The sequence below is a fragment of the Panthera onca genome, chromosome D2 (assembly GCF_046562875.1).
Source record: "Panthera onca isolate mPanOnc1 chromosome D2, mPanOnc1 haplotype 2, whole genome shotgun sequence".
Lineage (NCBI taxonomy): Eukaryota > Metazoa > Chordata > Mammalia > Carnivora > Felidae > Panthera > Panthera onca.
The window spans coordinates 17,769,618-17,796,874 of record NC_138349.1 but is presented as its reverse complement, the minus strand read 5'-3'; the positions used below and the strand labels follow the sequence as shown (position 1 = coordinate 17,796,874).

General features: G+C 46.7%; 1 protein-coding gene across 30 annotated transcripts in view; it reads left to right on the top strand.

Moving 5' to 3' along the window:
- Nucleotides 1–27,257, top strand: part of TCF7L2 (transcription factor 7 like 2) — a 202,300-nt gene that overhangs the window by 64,875 nt on the left and 110,168 nt on the right. For 29 of the 30 annotated variants that reach the window (XM_060641453.3, XM_060641452.3, XM_060641456.3 and 26 more), the window contains one exon: nt 13,113–13,214. In XM_060641453.3, coding sequence (XP_060497436.1) covers nt 13,113–13,214 — 102 coding nt within the window. Of the gene's footprint in view, nt 1–6,048; nt 6,224–13,112; nt 13,215–27,257 lie in introns of those variants that run through there. The other variant, XM_060641473.3, reaches the window with a different exon arrangement.

Below are 27,257 nucleotides of genomic sequence, written 5' to 3'. Positions count from 1 at the left end.
TAGTGCAGACCTTCGGGGGAGGGGATAACCAAACTTGATGCTGTTGGAATTGATTTTCCCGTCCAGATGACATAGTAATGAGCTAAGCGGTTAGCTTCAGATCGGTACCGCCCTTTTCCAAGCCAGGTTCTTTAGAGACTAAAACCACAGAAGCAGAGAACAAGTTTGTTTGGGGAGGCCCGGTGGCCCCGGCGAGAGAGGGGAGGATGGCCCCGGGGGCGCGCACGTGGGAAAATTAAGGCTTTGCTCACTTCAGAATGAGTTGTAGCGTCTAATTCAGTTTCTTCCACTGCTGTCCCCTCCACACCTTCCTCTTGTTTAAAACAGGAATTTGATTTGGTGTCTGGATTGTTGGTGGTATTTCTGTCTCCTCGGTGCCTTTGGGTTATTTCAGAAAGTTTCTCTCCCGGCCCGGAACGTGTCAGCAAGCGTGCTGTCAGCCACTCTCCGCAGGGAGAAAAGTGTCGCGTAAAACAACCCTAAAATCCCTATCGCTTCAAATCACCCACGTGGATTATAACATCCATTGTTCTGCCCTCTGCTTCTTGGCATATGCTGGTCACTGTATGTATACAATTAAAAACACAAAGCGGCCCTGTCTGTCTGAAGGGTCTGGAATATCCTGGGGTTTCAGAGGAGACTTTGGAAGTGGGCAGAACCGTGTTTCCTTGCCCAAGTGAGATTATTGTGCTCGAAATATCTCCTGGTGGTTTATTAAAGGAAACCGCAGGATGGGGTCAGAGGTAGTCTCTCCTGCCGGCAGTCTCCTATCTTGCCTCTTCTTTCTAGATCTTTCTCCCCGTTCAGCCTGCCCCCAAATGGCATGCTGCCCTCAGGGGAGGGGGGGTGGTGGGAGGTGGGGGGGCAGGCCTGCTTCTCTGCCCCCGTGTGCTTTGGGAGCGTCACAGCTTCACCACGGCGCGTCCGCACTCGTCCCTCTGGGGCGTTAGGAAGGAATTTGGGGTGTGGAGCTCCGTGAGTGACTAGGATTAGGCCCGTCGAGTCTGCAGTCAGACGAGAAGTGTGTGGGCAAAGAGAACTATTGTGTGAGACTCCTCCGGACAGAAAGGCCGCCTTCATCTTTTACTGTGCCTAATGGACAATTGAGACATTCAGCTTATGTCTGAAAGGAAAGTGGGCCGGAATGGTCTAGCAGACCTCCCAGACGAAGGCTTGTAGGAGAAGCAAATACAGACAAGGATTACCAACAGGGGAAACAACTGGGGAGAGTCCTGGGAGAGAATGTTTATTTCCTTGCTCTCTAGGAGGGATTTGGAAAGAGCCGTAATCCTGGGTTAGGAGTAATTTGTTACAGCAAGATGATACTTGAGTGGCAGGCCACTTCTGGCTGAGGCAGCAAGACTTGTGTGCAGGGGGGTCGGGGGCCTCCAGAAGGTCAGCCTCACTAAATCTTCGCCCTGGCTCGGGGGTTTGGGTCCTCCCCCAGCAAAATTAACCAGAGGCGCTGCCTGACCTTTTGGCTTCCTGAGGTTAGCATTACGAAGCATCTCCGCATGCCTGTCACAGCTAGCCTCGGACAATAAAAAGTTGGACAGGGAGACCTTGCTGGAGCCACCGAGCATCGTTCGAGATGTGACAAGGGGAAACACAAATAAGAGGGAGATCCGGCGCAGTTCCCAATTTCAGTGGGAATTTGAGGACATGAGCCGAGGTCTGTCTTGCATTTTGCTCCTAAGTGGACTGACTAAAGCACATTAATTGTGCTTTAGTTTTTGCCTGTTGACTGCCGAGACTCGCGTTGTCCTTTGTCGTTGTGGAAGAGAGGGGAGAAATACGACGGAATGGGAAGCTGAACCGAATCAGAAAGATCTCGAGTCTTGAGCACTCCTGACTGTGGAGAAAGGAAGGAATGTTTTAAAGTTCCTGATTCTAGTGTCTGCTGCAGCCGTGCTGATTCATGTATTTAAAATAACTCTTCCAGGTCCCCAGGACCCTGTTACTCTCTGGCTTTGTGTTTCTCGAAGGTCACCTGATGGCTCTTTCTCTAACAATTTACGCGGTAGCTAACAAGGTAACATGTTACCCAACTGTTTTTGGCTTGTCACTCCGGGGTGCCCGTTGGAGGAAGAAATAACACATCTTAACTGTCCTGTCATTTACTCAGTGTTATCCTCTGGGGTTGAAAATATGGTGAGGACGCCAGTCAGAGTGGCCAAAATGAACAAATCAGGAGACTATAGATGCTGGAGAGGATGTGGAGAAACGGGAACCCTCTTGCACTGTTGGTGGGAATGCAAATTGGTGCAGCCACTCTGGAAAACAGTGTGGAGGTTCCTCAAAAAATTAAAAATAGACCTACCCTATGACCCAGCAATAGCACTGCTAGGAATTTACCCAAGGGATACAGGAGTGCTGATGTATAGGGGTACACGTACCCCAATGTTTATAGCAGCACTCTCAACAATAGCCAAATGATGGAAAGAGCCCAAATGTTCATCAACTGATGAATGGATAAAGAAGCTGTGGTTTATATACACAATGGAGTACTACGTGGCAATGAGAAAGAATGAAATATGGCCCTTTGTAGCAACGTGGATGGAACTGGAGAATATCATGCTAAGTGAAATAAGCCATACAGAGAAAGACAGATACCATATGTTTTCACTCTTATGTGGATCCTGAGAAACTTAACAGAAGACCGTGGGGGAGGGGAAGGAAAAAAAAAAAAAGAGGTTAGAGTGGGAGAGAGCCAAAGCATAAGAGACTCTTAAAAACTGAGAACAAACTGAGGGTTGATGGGGGGTGGGAGGGAGGCGAGGGCAGGTGATGGGTATTGAGGAGGGCACCTGTTGGGATGAGCACTGGGTGTTGTATGGAAACCAATTTGACAATAAATTTCATATATTGAAAAAATAAAAAAATAAATACAAAAAAAGAAAGAAAGAAAGAAAGAAAATATGGTGAGGAAGTCATTTGGGAGGCTCTAGGCGAGTGGTTCCAAGCCCATGTTCTAGCTAGAGAAACTGAGGTACAAAGCCATCCTGGCCTGCCTGAAGCCACAGGGTGATGGAGAATGGACGGACGACACAGGGTTCAGGTTTCTGACCTGTCGTGGTTCTGCTGACTCCAGTGCTCCTCTCTGTTTGGTTTGCCTTCAAACAGTTCTCACACCCTTCCTTCCTTTCCTGCCTCCCTGGTCTCTTCCTCAGCGCATTTATCCCAGGGCGGGCTGTGTTCTTCCCAGCTTTCAGGCAGAATTAGCGGTCCTCTGCCTTTGGAATGGTCCTTTTCCAAGATCCCACACCAGCCAGTCACATTTGGAGATGGCTTGTTTCCCCGGGAGCTTTGGAGGGTCTGATTTTTCCTTGAAGAATAGGTTTGTTCACCTGTTTCGCAGTTCATTGTTGAGGCGTTATGGCATGTGGGTGGAGTCTTTGCGTACGTGACTGTGTGCTCTCCCCCACCCTTGTGTCTTTGAAATGAATGCGATAACCATCAAGTGACTTGATGCATTTTTTTTTTTTTTTTGTAATCCATTTTAACAATGAGATATAATTCACATACCATTAAATCTACCCATTTAAAGTACACAGTTCGGCGGGCTTTAGTGTATTCACAGTGGTGCGCAAACATTAACCGCGTCTATTTCCAGAACATTTTCATCAGCCCCGAACAAACTCCATGCCCACTAGCAATCACTCACTCCTCAGTGCCTCCTTCCTCCCAGTCCCTGGCAACCACTAATTTAATCTGTGTCTCTATGGATTTGCCTATTCTAGATGTTTCCTACAGGAGGAATCCTCCAATATGTGACCTTTTCTGTCGGCCTTCTTTAAGTTCGCGTAGTGCCGTTGCAAGTAATCGCTTGTTTTCATTGCCAAATAGTATTCCATTGTACGGCTCGACCACCATATACTTCTCCAGTCCTCAGCCGAGACTTGGTGTGCTCTTACCCACTGTGCCCCATATTTGGTGAGCCCCCAGTGATGCCCACGCTTGCCATCCCATGTCTTTCAGCGTCTTTTTCTGGTCTGCAGGTGCCCGTGTGCACTTTGAGTTGCTTGTAGGCAAGCAGGTGGTAACCAGCACATCGCAATCAACTGGACCGGACTGAGCCTTTTGAAAGGAGCAGCCATAAGAAAACGTGGTGACACGAAGTAGGCCGTCTTTGGCCTGTCTCTTAATGGTTCCTACAGTGGCATGTGAGTTTTCGTTGTTAGTCACCCCCTGCCCCCGCCTCCCCCCAAGGAGGGGCCGTGGAGAAGGAGTTTATGCTGCCCTGTGTGGGGGCTGAAGATGGGCAACATGTTTGAGCAAGACAGGAAGACTTCTTCTGGTTTCTGCTTCCAAGTTCTTCCAGTGGCTTCATGTCCTCTGACCTCAGGGACATGGGCCCTCAAGGGACGTGGACGCTTGTGGCACGGTGGACATTGGCTTGGGACCCACAGCCCTCTTTGGGGGAACTCAATCTCGAGGCTGCCTGAAGACTCTGACGTGGCTTGCCCTGGGCTGCTTTTGGTCATGACCAAGCAGGACGGTCTCTGAGGCTGATTTCCCACTGGCTTCCTGGGTCGGTGCGGGGGCTGCACCTTTTGTCCCTTTGCATCTGTTTTGCCCTCCCTCCCCACTGCTCCTTCTACTCCATCTGATAGAAGGGATTGCAAGCCCTGGTCGGAAATCTACATTCCGGTTCAGAATCCCTCGTAACTGCATGGCTCAGTCACCTCATTTCTCTCTGCTTTTCTTCACTTTTAAAATGGGTTTGGACGGGCGTGCCTGGGTGGCTCCGTCGGTTAAGGGTCTGACTCTTGATCTCAGCTCAGGTTATAATCTCGTGGTTCGTGAGCTTGAGCCCCACGTAGGGCTCTGTTCTGACAGCACAGAGCCTACTTGGAACTCTCTCCCCCTCACCGTCTCTCTGCCCCTACTCCACTTGTGTTCTCTCTCTCTCAAAATAGAAATAAACTTAAAAAAAAAATTCAAAGCGGGTTTGGAGGGATCTGCTTTGACCACCTAAAGAGATGTAGTGACCATCAGCGTAGGAGTTTAATAAAAGAGCTTTTGAGAAAGTGTGGTGGAATCTGTAAATATACACATGCTCTTTATTGGTACTGCTCTGGTGCTGATAGTTTATGCTAATTACTGGTCATCAGGGTCACATGACGAGTTGGGGAAAAATACTTAAAGACCCCTGGGCCCACTCCCAGATAGTTGCATTTAGCAGGTCCAGAGTGGGTCAGGGGAGAAGTCTTGCTAGACAAACCAGCAAGGTTTGGAAGCGGTAGGACTACGTCACCATCATGAATTAAATTATTCTTTGTAATATTGCTCCTTCCTTGTGTTAGTCCCTGTACCATTCACCCGCTTATTGTCCCATTGACTGGGTCTTAGATGACTCTTCTAGGCCTTGGAATATCTAGTCCACGCTGGACACAGAGCACGTGCTTTGCAAATGCTGCAGGAACACGTGAGTCAGAGGCGAATGGGACTTTTGAGAGAATTTTCCTCAGTTTCCCGCTACAGAGTTAGGCCCAGAGCGGGGAAGAGGTCGCCCGCCCAGTGAAGAACTAAAGTGATGGCCCAGATAGTGGCGGAAGTGGGCCTCGAAAGTGGATTTCTGGACTCTTTCTCAGTCTCGTGCTATCCCAGGAGCACATAGCCTTGATTTTAAGAGTGACTTTTGCAGGATGATGGAAGGAAGTCCCAGGCCGCAGCCCCGCGGAGGGGAGGGGTGTGCATCTGGGTTTTGAAAGGAAGGGCTCAGCGCAGTTTCACCCAGCTGTGCTTCCATGAGCCGCTAGAGCATAGCCTCCCTGCAAAACCACCGACCTAGCAATTGCAAAAATATCTCAGGGACGGGGGTGTTGAATAGCTAGGGAGGTAAAGAATACAGGAAATGCCAAGTTGCGGTTTGGGGATTTTTTGGTTTGTTTGTTATTTGCTTGTTTTGCTCAGTTTCCCCCTTACTACCAGTGGCCTCAGTAGCTCTGGTAGAAATGATTTTCTAGTAGCCTTGGAGGAAAATAATGTAACGTTTGCCCGGCGACCTGGGGGGAGAAGAGAGCTGATAGGTGTCGGAGAGGAGGGTTCGGTTCATTCCTTTGAGGACCCCGTGTGACGTTCCCCTGAGATACTGATGCCTAGCCGTTGATAAGAAAACCGAAGAAGGTGGAGGGGAGTTCTCAGGCGAGTCGGGATGAAACAGAAACATGGTGGTCCGGAGCCTTGCGCACCAGAACGCCAGCTGACCCAGGGAGCCCAGGTAAGCTGGGTCAGCGTTCTAACGGCCTTAGTTTCCTCCTTGGTAAAAGGTTAGTTGTAACTTTCTGCTTGTTTATTATATAGGGTTGTTGTGAATGTGGCTTTGAACTCTAAAGTGCTCCCTAAATGTGAAGCAATACCGTTAGGTATTGAAAACAGGTGAACTGCAAGGATTTCATTGAAAAATCCTGTAGCAACCAACTCATGGAGGTAGAGGGCAGAGCTATTGAATTATTGTTTTCCATGGGTGCCTTGATATCCTTCCTCTCCCTCAGATTTCTTTTATGTTGGGAAATGGGATAGGGACTTTAGAGAAACATTTCTAAGTTCTTACAATGGTTGGTGTCATTAGAAAAAAAAAAAAAAGTAAGAACTAAAGTCAATCTTAGCATCTTTCATTTTCTTCTGTGGCTTTTTTCCTTCTCCAAGTTCAGAATGTACCCAGCCTTCTGAGGTCTTTGGTTTTCTTTCCCTTGGTAACTATAGTATATGCTCACTTATGCTATATCCCGACTAGGCACAATCACACATTCCTGAATTTTCTTTTTCTTTTTCTTTCAAAAAAAAAATTTTTTTTTAATGTTTCTTTATTTCTGAGACGGAGAGAGACAAAGCATGAGTGGGGGAGGGGCAGAGAGAGAGGGAGACACAGAATCTGAAGCAGGCTCCAGGCTCTGAGCTGTCAGCACAGAGCCTGATGCGGGGCTTGAACTCACAAACTGTGAGATCATGACCTGAGCCGAAGTCGGACGCTCAACCGACTGAGCCACCCAGGCGCCCCTGAATTTTCTTTTTCTCTGCAGTTACACTTTATAGGCAAATAATGCCTCTTTAAGTAGAGCCTCTATCTTAGGCTCTTAGGTGGATTTTTCAAAAGAAGCCATTCTTGGGCCGTGTTTTAGCCTAGAACAAAGCAGCTTAATCTCCGGCACATTCTGCATCTGCAGGAAAGTTGGTCAAACCAATTTTGTAATGGTGGCCCTGAGGAGCCTGTGGGATTCTGACGACTTCTGATATAATTTCACTGTTAGTTATATGCGGTCAGGGCTGGCTTTGGGAAACTTGTTGGTACCTGTATGATTCAGAGGGCAGGACAGAATATTAATCACAGCTTCTTATAATTTAACTATTCTAGATAAATTGGGTTTCCCTGACCCGCAGGGCAAAGTTAATTATTTATAGAAGATGGGCTGAATTTCCCATCTTCCAGTTCTGAGAAATGAGGTAGCTTCCGAAAGAGACAGGCAAACCTGATCTTTCACAGGCCTGTGTGTGAGCCTCACAACGTGAGCTCCTGGAGAAATGCGTGTGCCCCCTTGGCCACATCCTTGCGCTTCCTGTCGTCTCTTGAAGTTTTTCCGTTGTCCTCCTACGATGAGTGGCTCCTGGTGGCCTTTGGTTTTGTAAAGTTGCGTGGCGTGAACATTATGATCATGGTGTCACCCCTTCCAGCTTGCAGGTGTGGGTAGAGTCCCCAGGGCCCACAATGAGGCTGCACGGGGAGGGTGGGGGTGGGGGTCACCTCGCAGAGGAGGAAGGATTCGTGGGTTTGGATGTGATAGACCGTGGCTTGTGGTCTCTCGGTTTGGGTGTTCGGACAAAATAGCGACTTTCTGTTATTTTATAAGAAACACAACACTTGTGACTTTCTGGTGCTCAGGTGTTAGTGAGACTAAGCAGTCATGATCTGTCATGAGGATGGTTTCCAACTACTTTGAATTCTCTTACAATGGATTTTCCTAGGAAGGAGCACCCCTGCTGAGAAATAGCTTGGATTGAAAAGGCCGGTTTCTTGTTTTTGTACTCAGGTAAAGGATACCGATCTACCAGGAAGGGGAGGGGAGCGCAAGGCCTTCACAGTTTTTAAGATCAATCCTTTTCGGCGTGATGGGCTTTCTGTGGGACCTAGTCTTCCAGAAGAGACCGGTTTCCTCTCCATTTAGCAGGCTGTTCGGGCCCCGTGGTGGCCCCTGCCTCCCCATCTTGCCTGAGCCCGGGGCCGATGCCATCTGTTGGTGGGCAACGCTGGCCCAACACGGGCGTCATCCCAGCGTCGTGATGCGTGAAGGTTGCCCACACTGAGAAGCTCTGGAGAGAGCAGCTCCTGAACGTAGAAGGGTGATGCCCAAAGCACACGGGGCACGTCACCCATGACCTGCGGAATTTCTGCCGGGCGCTCTTTCGTGGTGATTCCGTGGCATGTGACACATTTGCCAGTGTTTCCTGGGAAGTGCGTGAGAATTTTGAACACGTGAACCTCTTCCAGTCAGAATCGCCCAGGGATTTTCAAACTTCCATTTTGGTAAGGAGGGATAGTTATTTCGGTGAGATTGTGGGCTCGTGGTTAGCCCTTGTGACTGGGAGTCATGGCTGGAGAGCTCAGATTCTTTCCCGAGCTTTTCCCCCAAAACTGGAGTTTGCCAGTGACGATTAAATCTAAAACGTCGCCTTGGGGCCACCAAGTAATCGTGCTCGACTGTCTGGATTTAAGGCCCACTGAAGGAATGTATCCTGTCTGACTTGAAATCACGTCTTTACGTACTCATTCCCTAAGCCAGGGGTGACAAAGTGTGGCCCAGGGGCCGAAGCTGTCCTGCCACCTCTTTTTGTATGGCCTGTGAGCTAAAAATGGTTTTTCTATTATTTTTAAATGGTTGAAAAAAATTAAGAGAAGAAGAATATGTCCTGACACGGGAAAGTCCTATGGAATCCATGTTTTAGTATCCTATAGATAAAGTTTTATTGGCACACAGCCACGACATGATCCGTGCAGGACTGTGGCCGCTTTCGGTGACAACCACGCCTGAGCTGAGTAGAACCGAGATGGGATGGGTCGCAAAGCCTAAGTAAGATATGTGCTGTAGCCCTTTACAGAAAAAGTCTGCCAACCCCGCCCCGTACAAGTAAAGGGACGGACGTCACTTGCCGGCCCGTCTGTGAGATGGAAGTGCGGCCAAGCAGCTTTGGTTGTTTTGTCAGGGATGTGGAGCTTTGTCATCAGCATCATTGGTCTTTGCATGGTTCTATTTGTTTCGAAAGTCAGCTTTGTACCGTGACCTCAGCAGCCCTGAGATTCAGGTTCTCTGAGCAGCCCTCCTCACCGTCCTTGCTACGGAAGCTGTACTCACCAGGATGGGGGTGCCTTTCTCGGGAGCAGGTTCCCTCAGGCCCACATGTAGCCGGATCTGCGGGGCCCTCTGATTCGGAAGATCCCTCCCCATTTGCCTTCCCTTGTCTGAGCTTATTTAGTTATCTTGAGAGAAAGTGTGAGTGGGGGAGGGGCAGAGAGGGAGGGAGAGAGAGAATCCCGAGCAGGCTCCGAACTGTCAGCGCAGAGCCTGTTGTGGGGCTCGAACCTGTGAACCGTGAGATCGTGACCTGAGCTGAAGTCAGACGCTTAACCGACTGAGTCACCCAGGTGTTCCCCCTTGTCCTTTTGTTTTGATCAGGGGCAGTGGGGGAGGAGACGTTAGAGTTGCATACCTTTTTCTTTTTTTTTGCTGACAATTTAACAGGCTTTTAAAATGTTTGATTCTGTTCAGACCATTGGTTTTGTATGTATTTCGAGACTTTGTCCACAGGTCCGAAGCTTAAACTTAAGCTCCCTGAAACATATCATAAAATAGGATTTGGGGAAAAACCCTAACAGGCCATGAGCAGAACATTAGTATTAAAGGATGAAACACTTAAGTCAAGATGGCCTTATGCATTTATTATTATTATTATTATTATTATTATTATTATTTTTTTTTTTTTTACAAAAGGCAAGTTGAGCAGGACTCCATTTCAACAGTTTTCAATGCAGGAATTCCCACGGCCCCATTTGATTGCAGTTTGCTGAAAAGTTTAATGTTTTTGTAGGCAATTCATAATTTCCACGTTGAGCGGCCTGAAAGGAAGAGAGCTGGAGCCCCAGTGTTGTTTTTGTAGTGGGATGGTGGGAACTTTTTTTTTCTCTTCCCCAAAAGGATGTAAAACCGAAGTTGGGCCATGGGGAAAATGTGGTGTGGGGTTCCCGCCCTTTCGTAAATCCGAGATGCCTCGTCCTTCGGGTCTTTTCTTTAGGACCCAACAGAATAGAATTTCCTGCTGCTTAGTGTCTCCAGGAAGGAAAAGCTTTTCCTTTAGGCTATAATCGTACCTAATTTCCTTTTTCTTCCCTTTATTTATTTATTTTCCTTATTAATAAGGACCAATTGTAGAAGATGAAGGAACCTGGGAAACGCATCACTTTCGGAGGAGGTTAATAACTTCCTTTAAAAAATCCTGACATAATACTTATTTCCCCGAAAGGAGCCTCGTCAGCCTGAATGCCAGTTATTTCCAATGGATGGGCACAGGTTTGCGGGGGCCCAGCCATTCTGTGGGATCAAGTTGCATTGGGATGGAGAGGTTGAAGCTGTCACTGTGGAGTCCTTGCAAGCCAGCGGGACTGGGGCTGTCTTCCTCCACCATCTGGATCTGGTTAGCTCTCTCTGGGCAGTGGGGCCGAGTCTCATTTCCTCCAACCAGTAATGTTATATAGGCAGTGATCCTGGGCTGCCCTAACATAATTGAAAATTATGTGTATTGTAGGCTTGGAGCGCTGAAATGTAGGCTCATAAAAATATGTGGTGCAGGTAGCCTGCGGAGATTGGATATGGCACACAATGAAGCTTTTATGTAAAATAAGAATTATAAGACTCTGCATTAATATTGCATTATGGGTATGACAGTTCTCTGGTGAGGTCCTCAGGGCAGGTCTGTCACCTTAAACAAAAGCCCAAATTTCTGAATTCTATGGAGCCGGTGTTTGGATGCGATCAAATCAGTTTTACAGATGGCCGAAGATGAAAACCTGTCTGTTAATCTGACCCTGCCCCCCGAGGGTAGCGTGAGGTGTAGGTGTGTGGCACTCAGCTTGGCATTTTTCCTCACAGGTTTTTATGAGAGGAAAGATGAGTATTGGCAGGTTTCCATTTTGGTTGGCCTCAAGGAAATGATGCTATTGAGTGGTTTTCACCAACGAGGTCCATATATTTATGTGGCAAGTGAGAATGGGAAGAAGTCAGGGAGAGATGGGGTGGAATGGGTTCCCAGGGCCCATTGGCTTGGGTTACGGAAACATTTACTACAGTGGCTCTCAATTTGGGATGCTGCTGCCCCCAAATAAGATATCTGGAAATGGTTTGATTATAAGGGTGACTGAGGTGGGGGTGGGAGTGGGTACCTGCTGGTATTTACGGTCTGGGGGTCCAGAATCCTTCGGTGCTGGGGCAGTCCCTCCCTCACCCCCACCCCAGATCGTTGACGGACGAAACACTGGAGGTCCGTAGAAGCGAAGGGATTTGATGCAAGGTCTTGTGGTGACTTACTAGAACTAGTAACCAGGTTTCCTCACACGAGAGCCTTCTGGCTTACAGCTCTGAGGTTGTAGAAGTTCTCTAACCTCGTATAGATCTAAGTTGGGAAAATGTTTACTTGGAGCAGGTAGCTTGTGGGCCAGGCTCTCCCAGTTTTGGGTGTAACCGCATTTGGTTTTAATCCGTTGTCCAGTTGTATCTTTAAGGAACCTATGGGAAGGCTTGTGTGTGGCTTTCACTCTTCCTTTTCATGTGGGGTTTGAGCCAACCCTTCCTTCTTTCTGGACTGCCCTGTGCTGTTCTTTTTCTTTCTGTTGAAATCTTTCTGACTTAACAAGACCTACTGTGTACAGCCTTCCCCAGTGTCTTTTCTCAGAACTACCGTCTTCTTTCTTGGCACTCCCTAGGCTCCCTAGACTCCCTGAGTCTGTGCCGAGGTTCTACCACGAAGTTCTACATGGACTTCATCTGTGTGTGAGCCAGTTCTCTCACGTGCGCATAAGCTCCCTGAGGGCAAATGTTCTTCCTATCTCCTTATCCTTCGCAAGAAGGCTTTGTACAAAGCGAGCTTTAATCAGTATTCATTGAGTGAAATGTCCTGTGCAGTTTATATGAAAACTAGCCGTTTATTTTGCTTTCGGGTCTCTGGAGAGCTCAAGATGGCCTCTTCAGTGCCCTCTAAGCATTAACTGGTGCATTTAACAATTAATTGGCCTTCGGAGATACAGAGGCTGGTGATGTCCTCATGAGAATCTTAGCACTGTGGCTTCAGTTTTGTTCAGTTGTCTGAAGGTTTCCTGAGTGCAACTGCGCTGAGAGTGTAGTGCCTTGGAGTCGCTTATCCCATGTGTTAAGTATCTCTGTGACGGGGCAAGCCACCTCACCCCGGTTCAAGCCCTTCTTCGCAAAGCTGACGTGATCGCTTGTGACCGAAGTAACTCCCTTTCCCTTCCTTGTGCCACGGATTTTCCACCTTTGGGGCTGGTGAGGGGAGCCATCTTCCTCTTGCTCGGGCAGCTTCTACGAAAGGACGTTTGCACAGATGCAGCCGACTTGAAAGTGAAGGATGGTGGCATTTTAGAAATGAAGGTCACCGAAAGAGCAGATCCGGGATTGATGGTGTCCTCTGGCTTGAGACTTCCCTTCGCTTTCTTCCTTTGGGAGACCTCTCCCTGCTTTTCTCTCCCACATCCCTACCGTTTCCCTCTAAATGAGTTAGTACCAGGGAAATCGTGTTCTCTAGAGCCAGCCTGAAGTTTGAATGTTCAGAACCAAACTGTAGTTGCTCATAGTGTTGACGTTCTGTTGAAAGTACCTGTTGGACATGAACCCTAAGAAGAACCTCTTGATATGCACGATTTGATCTTTCTGTGGGTAGTGGTGTTCTTTGCATGCTTTTAAGTTTTTCGGTGTTGTTATTTGCCTGTTTTTACTCCTTTGAGTTTCTCGTCTGTGTATCAGGGACCCCAGGAGTTAGGTCTTGGGATAGCTGTTTTGTATAGCTTTTCCAAATTCATCCGCCACATTCGTTTTGTTTCCTCCCTCTAGTATCTCCAGATGAAATGGCCACTGCTTGATGTCCAGGCGGGGACCCTCCAGAGCAGACAAGCCCTCAAGGATGCCCGCTCTCCGTCACCGGCACACATTGTCGTAAGTGACCTTACAAAGGCGGTTCCTTCCTTTCTTGGGGGGTGGGGGGGGGGCGGAGATGAAGAAAATATTCTTTTGTTGATAGCAAGTCTTGTTTATCACTTTTTCTTTCTTTAAAATATATATATATTTGGAATATTCTTGGATATGGTTTATATCTAGAAGGTATTTGTTTTCTGCTATTGGACCTTAGTGATTGTTACCTACTTGGAAAATTTCCATGTCTTCCCACCACCCCTTTCTCCTGGTGTTGGGTTAGTCTAGCCTCGTGGTCTCTAGCTAATGGGACACTGCCACCATGGTTTGGAGGAGACTGGAAATGGTGCCATAGCAGCTTACAAAAATACAATCTCCAAATCCTTTCCTGAAAGACTCATTTAGCGGAGGTGAGTTGCAGAGGAGGGAATTAGAAAATGCAAAAGGGAAGCTTTGGATTTGACACTTTCCAGTCCCCCCCACCCCCATCCCCCAATTTGTCTTAATTGTTGGAAAGTAGTAACATTCTACGTTAATATCAGTAGAATTTTATCCGGGCTGATTGATTGTAAACGGAGAGTAGAAATGAATTTGGACGGGCTTAAGTTCAAATTAATCCATACATCCATGGCTTTGAAAGCCTGTGGGTTTAACATAGGAAACATTTGTTTCTAGTAGTGAGAGACTATAACATAAAACGTGTGTCTACATATATTTTTAATGTACTTTCAGATTTTGTAGGCTCTGAAAGTGGAATTTATAAATTAACCTCTTGAGAAGATGGCTCAGCCTTCTTAGAATATTCTCTTCCATATATTTATATCATGAGCTGGACTTCATAGTTTTGAAATAATTAATGGAAGACACATTTTTTATAATGAATCTATGACAGGTAGAATTATGCAAAGCATGAAATAATTCATGTATTTTTTATTTGAGTACCACAAAATGCTACCCATTAATATATTTTGCCTCTCTGTTACTTGTAATTTCTAAAAATGGCAAAATGATTTTCTTAAGTAGAAAAACCTCAAGATGCATTGTGTCAAACTTCAGGCTAACTGTCTCCTTACTTTGTAGCTTGCTATAATAGAGTATATATTATTTAATGAATTATGCCTCTGTTATATGAATATTAGATACATATGTATGTGTGTGTATGTATTACAAAGTGATTTATTTCCGTTAAGCCACGTCTTGAGTCATCGTTTGTGAAAATGTTCTACAAATTCTTATGTTATAAATGAGGCACATAGAAAAGGTTGACATTTTTCCAGAAGCTTTTCCCTTCCTCCCACCCCGCAGTAAAGTGGATGCTCATAATTACATACGCTCCTACAATGTCAAGGTTTCAGGGCTGGAAGTGACCTTAGATCATCTCGGCCCAACCTGCTCTCAGAAAAGGAAACAGGCCCAGAGATGCCCTAAGTGAATTGCCCAACGTCACACGCTGAGTTAGTGGCCAGAGCGAGGACTGGACCCGGTCCTCCGCTCCTTTTCCGGGGCCTGGTGGCCTGTTCTTTACTAAGGGAGAGTAACTTTCTGTGGCTGGTTCTCTTTTGCGGACGGTCAGGCGGGGTCATTATCAGGGACAGCCTGGTAGGTGTGAGGGCGTTGCTGGTGTGGGGCTCCGACTGATGCAGGTTTCTCCGAGGAGAGTGAATGCTGTATGAACAACATTTTAACAATGTACAAAGATTTGCGATAGTTGCAGTGTCCTAGAGGGTAAAATGAGGAAGCCAGTCCTTTTCACGCTTCCTGCCCCCCCCCCCCCCCCCGCATTTCCCATTGTGCGTCTAGCCTTTGAAATGTATTTCTCTGCCTTTTTTTTTTTTTTTTTTTTTTAAAGCTCTAGAGAAAGGACATTATCTTTAGAATCACTTGGAGGCTTTTTTTTTTTTTTTTTTCCTTTGCTCTCCGAGTGGAGAGAAGGTGCCATTCTTAGAAGTGGTTCAGGGTGGACACAGCCCCTCGCGGGTGTGGATGGAGGTCGTGGGCCCACACTGGTGAGCATTGCCCGAGTGTGAATGGGGGCTGATCCGTTTAGAGAGAGCTGCCCCTACTGCCTCCCCAGCCGTCCCACGTGGACGGTGTCACAAGGTAGACCCTAAGCGCTAATTTTCATCTTTCGAAATGGACAGGCTGAGGAGAGGCAAAGACGTTTTGTCCAGAGCCAGTGTGGGTTTTGGCAAGGGGAACGCGGCGGGACTTGGGTCCCTCTATCCCCCGCTGTCTTAGGAGGTGTGTTTTCCACGGCCACCGCTTTGGGCCCCCACCACGCTTCGCATGGAGCCCCTTGCCCCAAGGAGCCAAGGAGCAACTTCTGTGTTTTCTGCTCTGCTCCTGGGGACCCTGGGGAGTGGCCCGGGGCGGGGGAGGTGGCGCAGGGGTTCTGGGCTGTGAAAGCAGGGTGGGCTCTGGCAGCGGGACAGAGGAGAGAAAGGACTCAAGCTGGGATAAAAGGAAACCAAATTTGTGAAATACTTAATGCTGTGGCAACTGAATGGTGTCTGTGGTTATATGAATTAGCCCTGTAATTCTGCATTTCTGTAATCTTCACCTGAGACGAAGGGGTAATGGGGAGGGGGGATGCTGGAGTGGGGGGGGGGGGGTTGGTGGAGGGAGCCGGGCAGGTAGAGGAGGGCTGTGGTTGTTGGCCTCTTTATCCGCCCAGTGGTCTCATGCAGCTTTTGGGATAGAGGAATCCTGCACCTTGGGACCAGAAATGAATGATCTGCCTTTTCACTGGACAGCAGTGGGTCGACCAGAAAACCAGTTTGGCCGGCACGGTGTATCTGTATTTATAAAGGGAGCCTTCTGGATTCCGGCTAATGTATCATTTGGGTCTCTGGTTTGCGTTCAGTTCAGCTCTGCCGGTGAATGGCGAACTCTCCTCCAGACCCGGGGCTCTTCCTCACATTTTTGTTATTCGTTCTTTTTAAATCAAACGTTGTCACATCCCACTGTTTCATCAGACATGTTTCAAAATAATTGTCTAAGGATTGCTGCCTAGTTTCTCCGAAATTCGGGTTTATTGTAATTTCTGGGCCAGGTTATTTCATAATTATTTCTAATGTTTTCCTTTGAAACCAGAGAAGTGCTCAGTGTTTGTTAGTGATCATTAGAGACTCTCACTATCACCAGTTGCTGAGAAAATAACCGCCGAGCACCCATCTGGGGTGGAATTTTCACAGAGGAGTTTAAAGCTTTTTGTCAAAATGTTTTAAACTGGATTTTCTTTTTTTTCATGTGGTATGTGGGTTACCGAATTATAAAAAATAAATGTGTAGAATAAATATTCCTAATTAGTGGAATTGGGTTGGTCAAATAATATTTAAATTAAGAAGCAAGCCCCACAAATTTTAGTGCCTATAACCGATAAGTGCATCTTATGTATTATAATCCAGCGGCTCCTCATCTGTGCTCAGAAGACAGAGGAAATTATTCCCCAAGGATGCTGTATTGAGTTGGGTTTTGGCGGGGGGGCGCGGTGGGGGCGGGAGGTTAGCCAAAAAATAGCAATTTACACAAGAGGTCCGCATCTCCCTTCCCCTTCTTCCCTCCCCACACAACTGAGAAGTTCAGGTTCCGGGACCCTCCCCTCTTCCTGGCCTCCCCAGGCCCATGCATTATCTGATTCACGTAACTAGTTCATATTTCATCCTCTCTGGCGTTTTTAAATTCGTATTTTTAATTCTTTGCTTCGGCCAAGCATCCGGGTTGTGCTAAGCGTGGCGGTGTTTGAGTCTTGGCCGACCCGCCTCCAGCGCCCCGTAAGCTGTGGGAGGACAGCCGCTCCCCAGACACCAGCCCCGGTGTCTTTGCTATACAAAGACTTTCATTTAGCTTCCTTTGTACGCGGCAAAAAAAGGTTCTGTACCCCAAATGGTGGTATTTTGGTATAGTATGTATCTTACGAGATGGCAGAAGGCTTCAGAAGTTCCCACCATGGTATGGTATCTTGGGGGTTTCCTTTTGAAGTCCATGTGGACTTTCACCGTGGGGTGAATTGCTAGTCATTCTTGGTCTTGTGCGTTTTGTTGTGTAATGAGCACTGAGGTGTGGGCTAAGAAAGCAGTCTGTGTCCCGAGGAGCAAAGCCTGCCAGACTGTGGTGCTGTACTTTGTTGTTGTTGTTATTGCTTAAATGCTGAAAGAGTTCAGAAAACTTAGGAAATACAGCGTGATGAGAGAGCTTCAGGCAGGGTCTCTGCTTGCCTGTGTCGAGCATTTTCCAGTAAGCTCAGAGGGCATGGTGAAACTCTCGCTTTTTTGTGTCTGAGGAGTTTGGGGGTGTGGGGACACCTCCTCATGGTTAATAAGAAAAACCACGTTGAGAACATCCTGTTGGGTATTAAATACATGTGGGTGTTTTGATGGGTTATTTGGCTTGGGCTCTGCCCTCACCTGCTCTCCTGGGCGATTGTTGGCAGTTGGCGTATGCTGGGAGGTTCTGTGCTAGATGCTGAGGCCCAGCAAAACCGTCTCAGCCCCTACCTTGCCAGGTGCCAGCCTGGGGCGGCGTATAGGTGCTGTGACAGGTGTGATGGGGAGATGGGATTTCTTCCACTGACTGAGAAGTTAGTGACGTTACAGGCTGGGCCGGCCCCCTGAGAAAATGACATCTAAAATGAGATGCGAAGGGGGTGCCTGGGTGGCTCAGTCGGTTAAGCGTCTGACTTCGGCTCCGGTCACCATCTCACGGTTTGTGAGTTCGAGCCCCGCGTCGGGCTCTGTGCCGACAGCTCAGAGCCTGGAGCCTGCTTTGGATTCTGTGTCTCCCTCTCTCTCTGCTCCTCCCCTGCTCGCGCTCTGTCTCTCTCAAAAATAAACAATAACAAAAATAAATAAAACGAAAGGTGAAGGATCAATTAGAGTTAGCCAGGTAAGGGTGTGAGAGAAGGAGAGGGTGGGAGATGGGACAGCATTCCAGGCAGAAGGAAAACCACGTATGAAGTTCCTAAAGGGAAAATTCTTTAGCTGTGAGAGAAATTTAAAGCCAGCTACAGTGGCTGCAGGTCCTGAGGGACGAGGGAGAATGGCCTGGGGGAGGATATGGTGCGAATTTGGTGTTTGATTCTAACCACCGTGGGAGATCCGTGAGGGCTTTGGCTTGTGTTAAAATTGCCGGCCGTGGGGATAATGGTTGAAGTAGACAGATTGGGAGGGAACAGCAGCAGAATGTGCCGACAGATTACACGTCAGTATTGAGGGAGAAGGAAGGGTCAAAGGTAGGTGGGTGGGATTGCCAAGTTTGGGGAAGAAGCGTTGTATTTTTATTTTATGTTTCATTTTTTTTAATCCCAGTTTTATCGAGATGTAAGTGACCTAATACATTTATAAGTTTAAGGTGTACAGTGTGTTGATTTGAAATACTTCTGTACTGTAACATGATTACCGTCCTAGGGTTCGCTGATACCCCTAAGCATGTCCTATAATTACCATTTCTTTTTTGCTGTGAGAACACGTAAGGTCTGTTCTCTAGGCAACTCAAGTATATAATTATAATTGCCATGCTGTACATTAGATCCCCAGAACTGACTCATTTTGTAACTGGAAGTTTGTACCCTTTGACCAACATCTCCCCAGTAACCACCGTCTCACTCCGTTGCTGAGTTTCAGCTGTTTTTAGATTCCACGTACAGATGATATCGTGAAGTATTTGCCTTTCTCTCTCTGACTTATGTCACTTAGCATAATAACGTTCACGGTCCATCCGTGTTGTCTCATGGCAGGATCTCCTACGTACTTATGGCCGAATAATATTCCATTGTGTATATATACACCACTTTTTAAAATCCATTTATCTGTTGATGGACACTTACATCGTTTCAGTGCCTTGGCTATTGTCAATAATGCTACAGTGAACCTGGGAGTGCAAAGACCTCTTCGAGGTCCTGTTTTTCACTTCCTTTGGATAGAAACCCAGAAGAAGCTCTGCTGGGTCACACGGTAGTTCTATCTTTAGATTTTTTTTGCGGAATCTCCATACTGTTTTCCACAGTAGCTGTACCCGGTGACGTTCCCACCAACAGCACACGGGGTGTCCCTTTCTCCACATCCTCACTAACGCTTGTTGTCTCTTGTCTTTTGATAATAGCCATTCTGACAGGTGTGAGGTGGTATCTCCTTACGCGTTTCCCTGATGATTAGGGATGTTGAACGCATTTCCACGTACCTGTTGGTGTAGTTCATTTACCTCCTTTGGGAAAATGTCTTCAGTTCAAGTTGTCTTTTTAGAGAAATTCAGTTATTAGGTTTCATGACCCCCAAAGCACTATGGCAGTATGAAATGTGGACAATCCAAACTTTTACTTAGTCCCTTCAGAATAATGTCGACAGTCTGTTAAATTTCAGCTTGTTTGGAATATATTTAGGGTAGGGTAGAGAATTTTCCCTTTCCTTCTTCCAAATTTGGATAAGTAGCTTTTATTGGTCTTTCTCTTGGTCTTTTTTATTTGTAATGTTTTTAAGTTTATTTATTTATTTTGAGAGGGACAGAGACGGTGTGAATGGGGGAGGGGCGGAGAGAGAGGGAAAGAGAGAATCCCAAGCAGGTTCTGCGTTGCCAGCTCAGAGCCCGACGCAGGGGTTGAACTCATAAAACCATGAGATCGTGACCTGAGCGAAAACCCAAGAGAGTCATACGCTTAACCGACTGAGCCCCTCAGGTCTGCCCCCCCACCCCCCACCCCGGTAAATGGTCTTGCATTTACCATCGATTCATTCACGGACTGTGTGGGGGAAAAAGTGTTCTAGACGCTGGGAGAAAGTGGAGTCAATGATGAAGGATCATAAGAATAATAGCAAATAAGCCAGTAACACTTTCTGCGTGCCAGGCATTGTTCTAGGTGCTCTCCTAATGCTCTGTTGCCCCTGTTTCACGGAGGAGGAAGTAGGCCCAGGGCGGTTAAGTGTTTGCCCGGGTGTGGGAGTCAGGATGTGAGACAGGACAGCCAGAACATTGCCATCGTCTTAACCCCTGACCACAACGACGCCGGGGAAAGATGAATAACAGGCACAGTGGGGCCTGCCCAGTGCTGCGGGTGGGGAACTCCATGAGCTGGATGGGGTGGGCCTGTCTCAAGGAGAATCCACCCGTGCCCCTGGACAGTGGGACACGAGGTTGGCGAGGGTTTTGCTTCTGGGTGTCCTTGAGGTACTGCCAAGGTGAGTACTGACAAATTGTGGGCAGGGGGGCCACGCCGCTGTGGCCCAGGTGAACTTTGGGTGATTTGAGGGCGTGAACCTATGCGGGCTTCCTAAGAGCTTTTTCCCCACCCACTGTCTCCACTCCCTTCGCTATTCACTACGTTTACACTTTCCCCTTGTTTTGTCTTTTTCCCCATTTATGTATGACTCAGCCAGACTTTCTAGAATACTTGGCATGTGTTTCCTAGCGGGAGCTGAGTCAGAGCTTTCCCATTTCACGGACGGAACTGTGGTGAGGGTGCGTATTTTGTCTGAGGATATAAAGCGAGCCTGTGAGCACAGCAGAAATACGATTATTCTTGGAAGGAGGGCTGTGCGTGTTTAATATGAAGAAGCAGGCTGCTGGGTTATCTTTTTTTTTCCCCCCTGGGAAAAAGTGGTGGATAGATCAGTCATGCTCTGAAGAGAAAGTGGAGTCATTCGGCCAAAGGAGCCTAGAGTTAAAAGTCTGAGCTTCCTTCTCTCCTTCCAGAAAATACTCTCTGATGAGGAATTCTGAAGTTCTTGAGGTTTGAGTTGCTGGTGTGGCAGCTGACCGCCGCGGTGATGGAAAGTATTCTACCAAGGAGGATTGTGTTGTGCAAGCTTGGTCGTATCCCTTTCAGATTAGAATCACAGAAGGTTTCACAACCTTATGTCACATGTCCTGTCACCCACTGCTGTCCCTTTAATCACTGTCCAGAAGTGGCCTGTTCGCCGTTTAATATTTATATTTGTTTTCAACATTCTCAAGCTTATAGCACTCAATATTTGCAGCCTTGTATTTATTGAAAAGGAAAATTGCTGTAATGAAAAGCACCTCCCCATGTCATTAAAATTCGTAAGGATTTTAAATGATCACGTAGCAGCCCATAATATGCCTATGCACACATTTGCTTAATCAATGGCACATTGTTGGGCCTTTAGAGTATCTTACGCCTTTGTTTCTACTATTCTAAATAATCCTGTGATGAACATCTATGCACGTAAATCTTTGTGCTTTCGTCCCCCACCCCCTCTCCTTTATTATTTCTTAGGATAGAGTCTTAGAAAGACAGGTAAAAGAGAATAAGATTAAAAATTTTTTTTCTTGATATATAGGCACAAATATTTTTCTGAAAGGTTTCAATTTTTACAGTCATCAGCATGTATGAAACATTTACCAAGATCAGAATGATTTTCTTTTTAATGTTTGTTTATTTTTGAGAGAGATAGCAGGGGAGGGGCAGAGAGAGAGAGAGAGAGAGAGGGAGAGAAAGGATCTGAAGCAGGCTCTATCTATGCTGATAACAGAGAGCCTGATGCAGGGCTTGAACTCCCTAACCGTGAGCTCATGTCCTGAGCTGAAGTCAGACGCTTAACCAACTGAACCATCCAGTCACCCCAACCATGATCAGAAGGATTTTTTTTTTTAATTTATTTTTATTTTTTGTTTTTGACAGAGAGAGAGAGCACAAGCAGGGAAGGAGCAGAGAGAGAGGGAGACAGAGTCCGAAGCAGGCTCCAGGCTCTGAGCTGTCAGCACAGAGACTGATGTGGGGCTTGAATCCACGAACTGTGAGATTATGACCTGAGCTGAAGTGGGATGCTTAACAGACTGAACCACCCAGGTGCCCCCTCTGGGGAATTTAACAAAAGAAAAAGTTTGGGCTTTCCCGGAAAAATGTTGCTAAAAATGTTACTCGTACTCTGCTTTGCTCCAGAAAAGAGACCCACCCAGCCCATCCACCTTGGGTTTCCCAAGATCTTTACGCCTTCAACACAGGCAAACAAAATGATAGCTTCTTAAGTAGTTGGAGGTTTTAAAGTCAGCTGATGCTATCATGGTTTTATAGGATTACATATACTCACTTTTGATAACTTACAGTGTAACCCTTTAGATATACTGTACTAGTTCCCTGAATATATACAGCACATTTAGGGCTATTTTAGAGGTCTTGGAGTATACTTTCATAACCTCAAATAAGTCTACAGTTTTTTGTTTTTAGTTTTAGTTTTGATATCTTTTTTTAATGGCATATTATTGGGCACATAGTTACTAAGTATTTGATGCTATGTGTGGACTCAGGACTATGATTCGGAGCACCTGACTGGCTCAGTCAGTAGAGCATCTGACTCTTGATCTTGGGGATGTGAGTTTGAGCCCCATGTTGGGTGGAGAGATTACTTAAAATCTTTAAGGTTTTTAAAAAAATCTTTTTAAGTTTATTTTGAGCGAGACAGAGACAATGTGAATAGGGGAGGGGTGGAGAGGGAGGGAAAGAGAGCATCCGAAGCAAGCTTTACACTGTCAGAGCAGAGGCCCACGCGGGGCTTGAACTCACAAAACTGTGAGAACATGACCTGAACCAAAACCGAGAGTCGGACGCCTAACCGGCTGAGCCACCCAGGCGCCCCGAAAATAAAATCTTTGAAAACAAACGCAAAAAGGGAATACGATTCTGGATTATGTTTCTGGGAAAACATATCTACTTGTCAAAGATGTTATTTATTGCCATGTTTAAGATCACTGTGAGTGCGGGGAAGGCTGCAGCCTCCAATCAGCCTTGACCATTTCTCAACACTGCGTCTTGTGCTTGGGGGAAAAGTCTTTGGCAGCTCTGGGCTAGCATTTCCTGACATTTGTCTCTCTGAGTGTTAATAAGGTTACTGGAAAAAAGGATCCCCTCCTAAAATAGGCTTAGGGAAGCACTGGTTATGCAAAGTCAACCCGCTTCTTTAGGGCAGGATCTGGAGTCATTTGGAGGCTTAGACACTCAGGGGGCAGTGCTTAAAGCTTGCCCGACTCCACGATGCCTCTCAGCATCTTCAGGGAAGAGACTGGAGCAGACCCTGGAACATTGTTCTAGTTTCGGCACCTGCTCTGTTTACCAAGTGTGGGAGCCTGTTTTAAATCAACACGGATCTACTTAGAGCTCAACAGCCTATGTTTATCTTTCCAGTAAATAAAACAAAAGTATTCACTTGGCATCCATCCCGTCCTGCTGGTCACTTCTTGCCTTGCTGATTAACTCTACGTATGGGGCTTGTTTCACCAACCAGATTGTAAGTTTCTTGAAGCCAGGGAGCCCACAGTTTCTTTTTTTTTGCCTGTGGTCCTTCCCTCCGCCACCCCACTCCCGTTTACGGTGGTGCTTCATTAAGGAAGCAGAAAACCAGTTTCTGGTGAGGGACAGGATTGATTTAGTCTTGGACAAGTGTGACTTCGTTGTTACCTTAGAGTGTTCAGTATCATCCTGGTTGGTAGAGAGCTTGGCCACGTGGGTACTTTCTACCTAATATAGTAGCATGTTTTGGAGAAGCATAATTTTGGGTTATGACATTGTGCACGGTTTGCTAGTAACCTGATAATCCACCCTTAAACATTCCAGCTTGCAACGGAGTGTGTTGAATCGCCACGGCGGCGTTTATGTGGAACATGGTTGACACAAAAGCTCCAGAAGGTCAGGCTTGTAGGGTTTCTGTCTCTTTCCAGTCTTGGTTTAAACTGACTGTTCCTTCGAAATCTTGGCGCAGGGTGCCTGAACTTTTTAAGAGAGTGCCCAGTTGGGAAATCCAGAGCTTGATTACTTATTACAGGAAATGGGTATTTTCAGCAACCATGCTGTGTGGGGCGTATGGAGCGATTTTGTGATTGGCTTGTCAGTGGCTTGCAGGTCAGATTTTCGTCTCTTTTAATAAATTAATATGGAGGGAGAAAACACTTGGATTGCAGAATTGGCCCATGGTGTGTACTGGGGACTAAGTAAGGAGGGATGCTAGAAGGGTCTGGCTTGGGAAGTTTATCGTTAGCCTCATTTTCCATACAAGAATGTGAAAGGCCAAGTGGGTTAGCGGAGTTGCCCACGATTCCATGGGCAGGAGTGGCCATATGCAGACAATGAATCCAGGTCCTTGCGTAGGCCCCATGCTGTCCCCTGAGTGGCAGATTCAACCTCCATTTAGATGTCAAATAGACACCAGAAGATTAGCATGTAACTCTTTATTTCCACCCCCACCCCACCATCAAACCTGTCGCTCTCAAGTTCAACATCGCAGTAAAGATTAACAGCATCCGCCAATTGCATAGGCCCCACGCCATGGAATTCATCATCGACTCCTCTTTTGCTTTCACGCTCCACGTTCAGTCCGTTGGTCTGTCCTGTGGGTTCATAATCCATCTGCATATTGTATCAGCTCTGTCCTCAAAATACTGTGAAATCTTTTTTTTTTTTTTTTTTTTTACCACCTCCACCATCACCACGATTGCCACCCTCTCTCCCTTGGATGTTGCTGGAGTGTCTGCCCTGGCCTCCTCACTTCCCGTCTTTGTAACTTTCCCTCTTCTATCCTTGGTACCTGGGCTTCATTCCCATATTTGAGATGGCCTTTTAAATCCTGGAACAGGTCATATCCCATACCTCTACTGAGAACCTGGAGCATACATTTTGCCTTTTGAAAGGGGCCCAGCACAGCTGTGAGCGGGCACTGGGCACCTGTCGGTTGGAAGGTGGGACTTTGAGATTCAAGGGCTCAGAATGGAGAGGGTCTAAAGCAGGCACCGGGCATGCTCAGAGTATTGTGTTGGTTGGAGGCGAGAAGGCCAGGGGGCAATAGGAGGACACATAGTCTGAGGGAGCCTCCTTCGTCAGTCCTATGCTGGTGCAGCAGGATGTGGCTGATATCTGGGTTTCCCCTCCTTCCACCCCACGTAGGACCCAAATGTTTCCCGATGGTACTGCGTGTGAGGCCTGCCCTTCTCCACAAGCGTGCAGTCTGTCCAGCTGTATCTTGTTTGCATTTAGAAGACTGTGAAGCACTCTTGAGTGGCATGATGCAATCTCTTGCAGCCAGAGCCTGCAGAGTGGGTGGGTCCAGGCTGTGCTTAAATGCATCACGGAGGCTGTTTCGGAGGCTTGAATGAGATGGGGTCACCATGTGTCCGTGTACAGCGGGGCAAAAGCATCTTGTTCTTCCCGTTTCAAGGGTGTGAGTTGCCCATTGCCTCTTTGTCTCACAAGTACATTGTCTGTGTGGCTCAGGTGCTGGGTGAAGAAAGTAGCAAATGTTTACAAAGGCTAGAGAAGGAAGGAAGGCGTGCCACATCACAGGCCATGGGACTAGACCATTTCATGGCCCCCGGAGACCACGTAGGGTGGTCACGCAGACCTGTCTTTGGACCGCACCTCCTCCAATTAGGCCTGACTCAGAACACACGGAACGTTCTAAGAGATTGTTTTCCCAGCCCTTTCAGGCTTAGAGGAGAAGCAAACCTTGCCTGGGTGGAGGTAGAACATACAAAATCAGAAAACAAGTATCACAATAACAGCATGGGGACCGTAACTGGGCAGAAGGGCTCCCGGGGGAGCCTTAGGGATGATTCAGTTGAAACTCAGGGAGAAATATTCGTTTGGAAAGAGGTGGCAACCCCCTTCAGCCAAAGCCTATAAATGAAGGAATGTCTGAAACCCAGAATTACAATGACCAAGGCAAGGCATTGTCAAAGGTCAAACTGGGAAGTTTGGAAGGATCCATTTCCATTTTTAGAATACAGTCAACCATCTTTCCTTCATTCTCCCTCCAGCCCCTTCCCATCCCACTTTCACAAAGCACTTGACTGGTATGGTCTTTTTATTATCCTTTCTTCTTAAATTATCCACCTGTTTACAGGTATCAGGAATAATACCTATGTGCTGACCTTCCAGTATAAGAAACCAAATGTTAAAAGACGGAGTAGGGTTCTGAACATGGCATCTGTCCCTGCACCGTTGTTTACTGCTAACAGCATCCTACCCCAGCCCCTCAACAACTATAGGGAACTGACTACCTTTCCGTACTCTCTTGATCCGGGAAGACAGACGTGTGATGGGGCAAGGTGGAGGCATGTTATTTAAGCAAAGATACTTAGGAGTCTTCACTAGGCAGAGAGGGTGCAACCCTGTGGCTCTTTGCAACTGCTTTCCAACCCACCCGCACCCACTCTCACACCCACCCGCACCACTGAACGGAGGGTGCTCATTTGCAGAAGATGAAAAAGTGTGTGGAAGGAGTGTCAATGGTACCATTGAATTCTGTGTAGCCAGCTCCAATCTTGGATTATCCAGTTAGGAAGCCAATTAGTCTGAGATGTTTTCTGTCACTTACAACCCAAGGAATGCTAACTAATACAGTTTGCAGAGCCTCGGGCTTATAAGAAAAAACATTATTTCTTCTTCTGAATTTTTAATTGTTTTGAATTAGAAATGCAGGAGCACGAACTGATTCTTCTGCTACTATGTAAATAGGGACCTGTAGGAACAGGACCCACTTGCCTTCTTTAGGAATGGGTTGATTTGTACGGATCTGAGAGTTGCTTTCAGAGGGAGACATAGTCCCCACGATTTTTTCCTACAAACAATTTCTAGGGAGAGAGGCTTGTGTGGAAAAAAAAAACCCAAAAACAAAAAACAGTCTTCCATGGTTTGCTCCTGTGGTCATGGGGGAATTTTGAAAACGAACTTTAGGTATTTTCATAAAATTCCTGTTTTCATATTTTTAGTGTCTCAGGGTTTTCTGACTCCTACTTAACATACTCTGCCTAAAGCTCTTTTATTTCTTCCGTTCCTGAGAACAATTAAGGAATAAGCAGTTAATTAATAGTATTAACTACTGCTCTTTTTGTTGAAAAATGTGATAATAACCCACATAAATAAGGAGGTCCTGCTGTAACCTCCGTAGTCTCAACACTTAACTTCTATTATTTTGGAAGCATTACTTCCTTATGGATAATTGGTGGCAAGCTGAGCATACAGGCGTTTATTTCTGTGATTTATAGATTATTACAACTTTACTATTTGATGAGGGGGTCTCCTGACACTTCCCTTAAAATACATAGAAGCCACGAAAAGATCCTGTGACT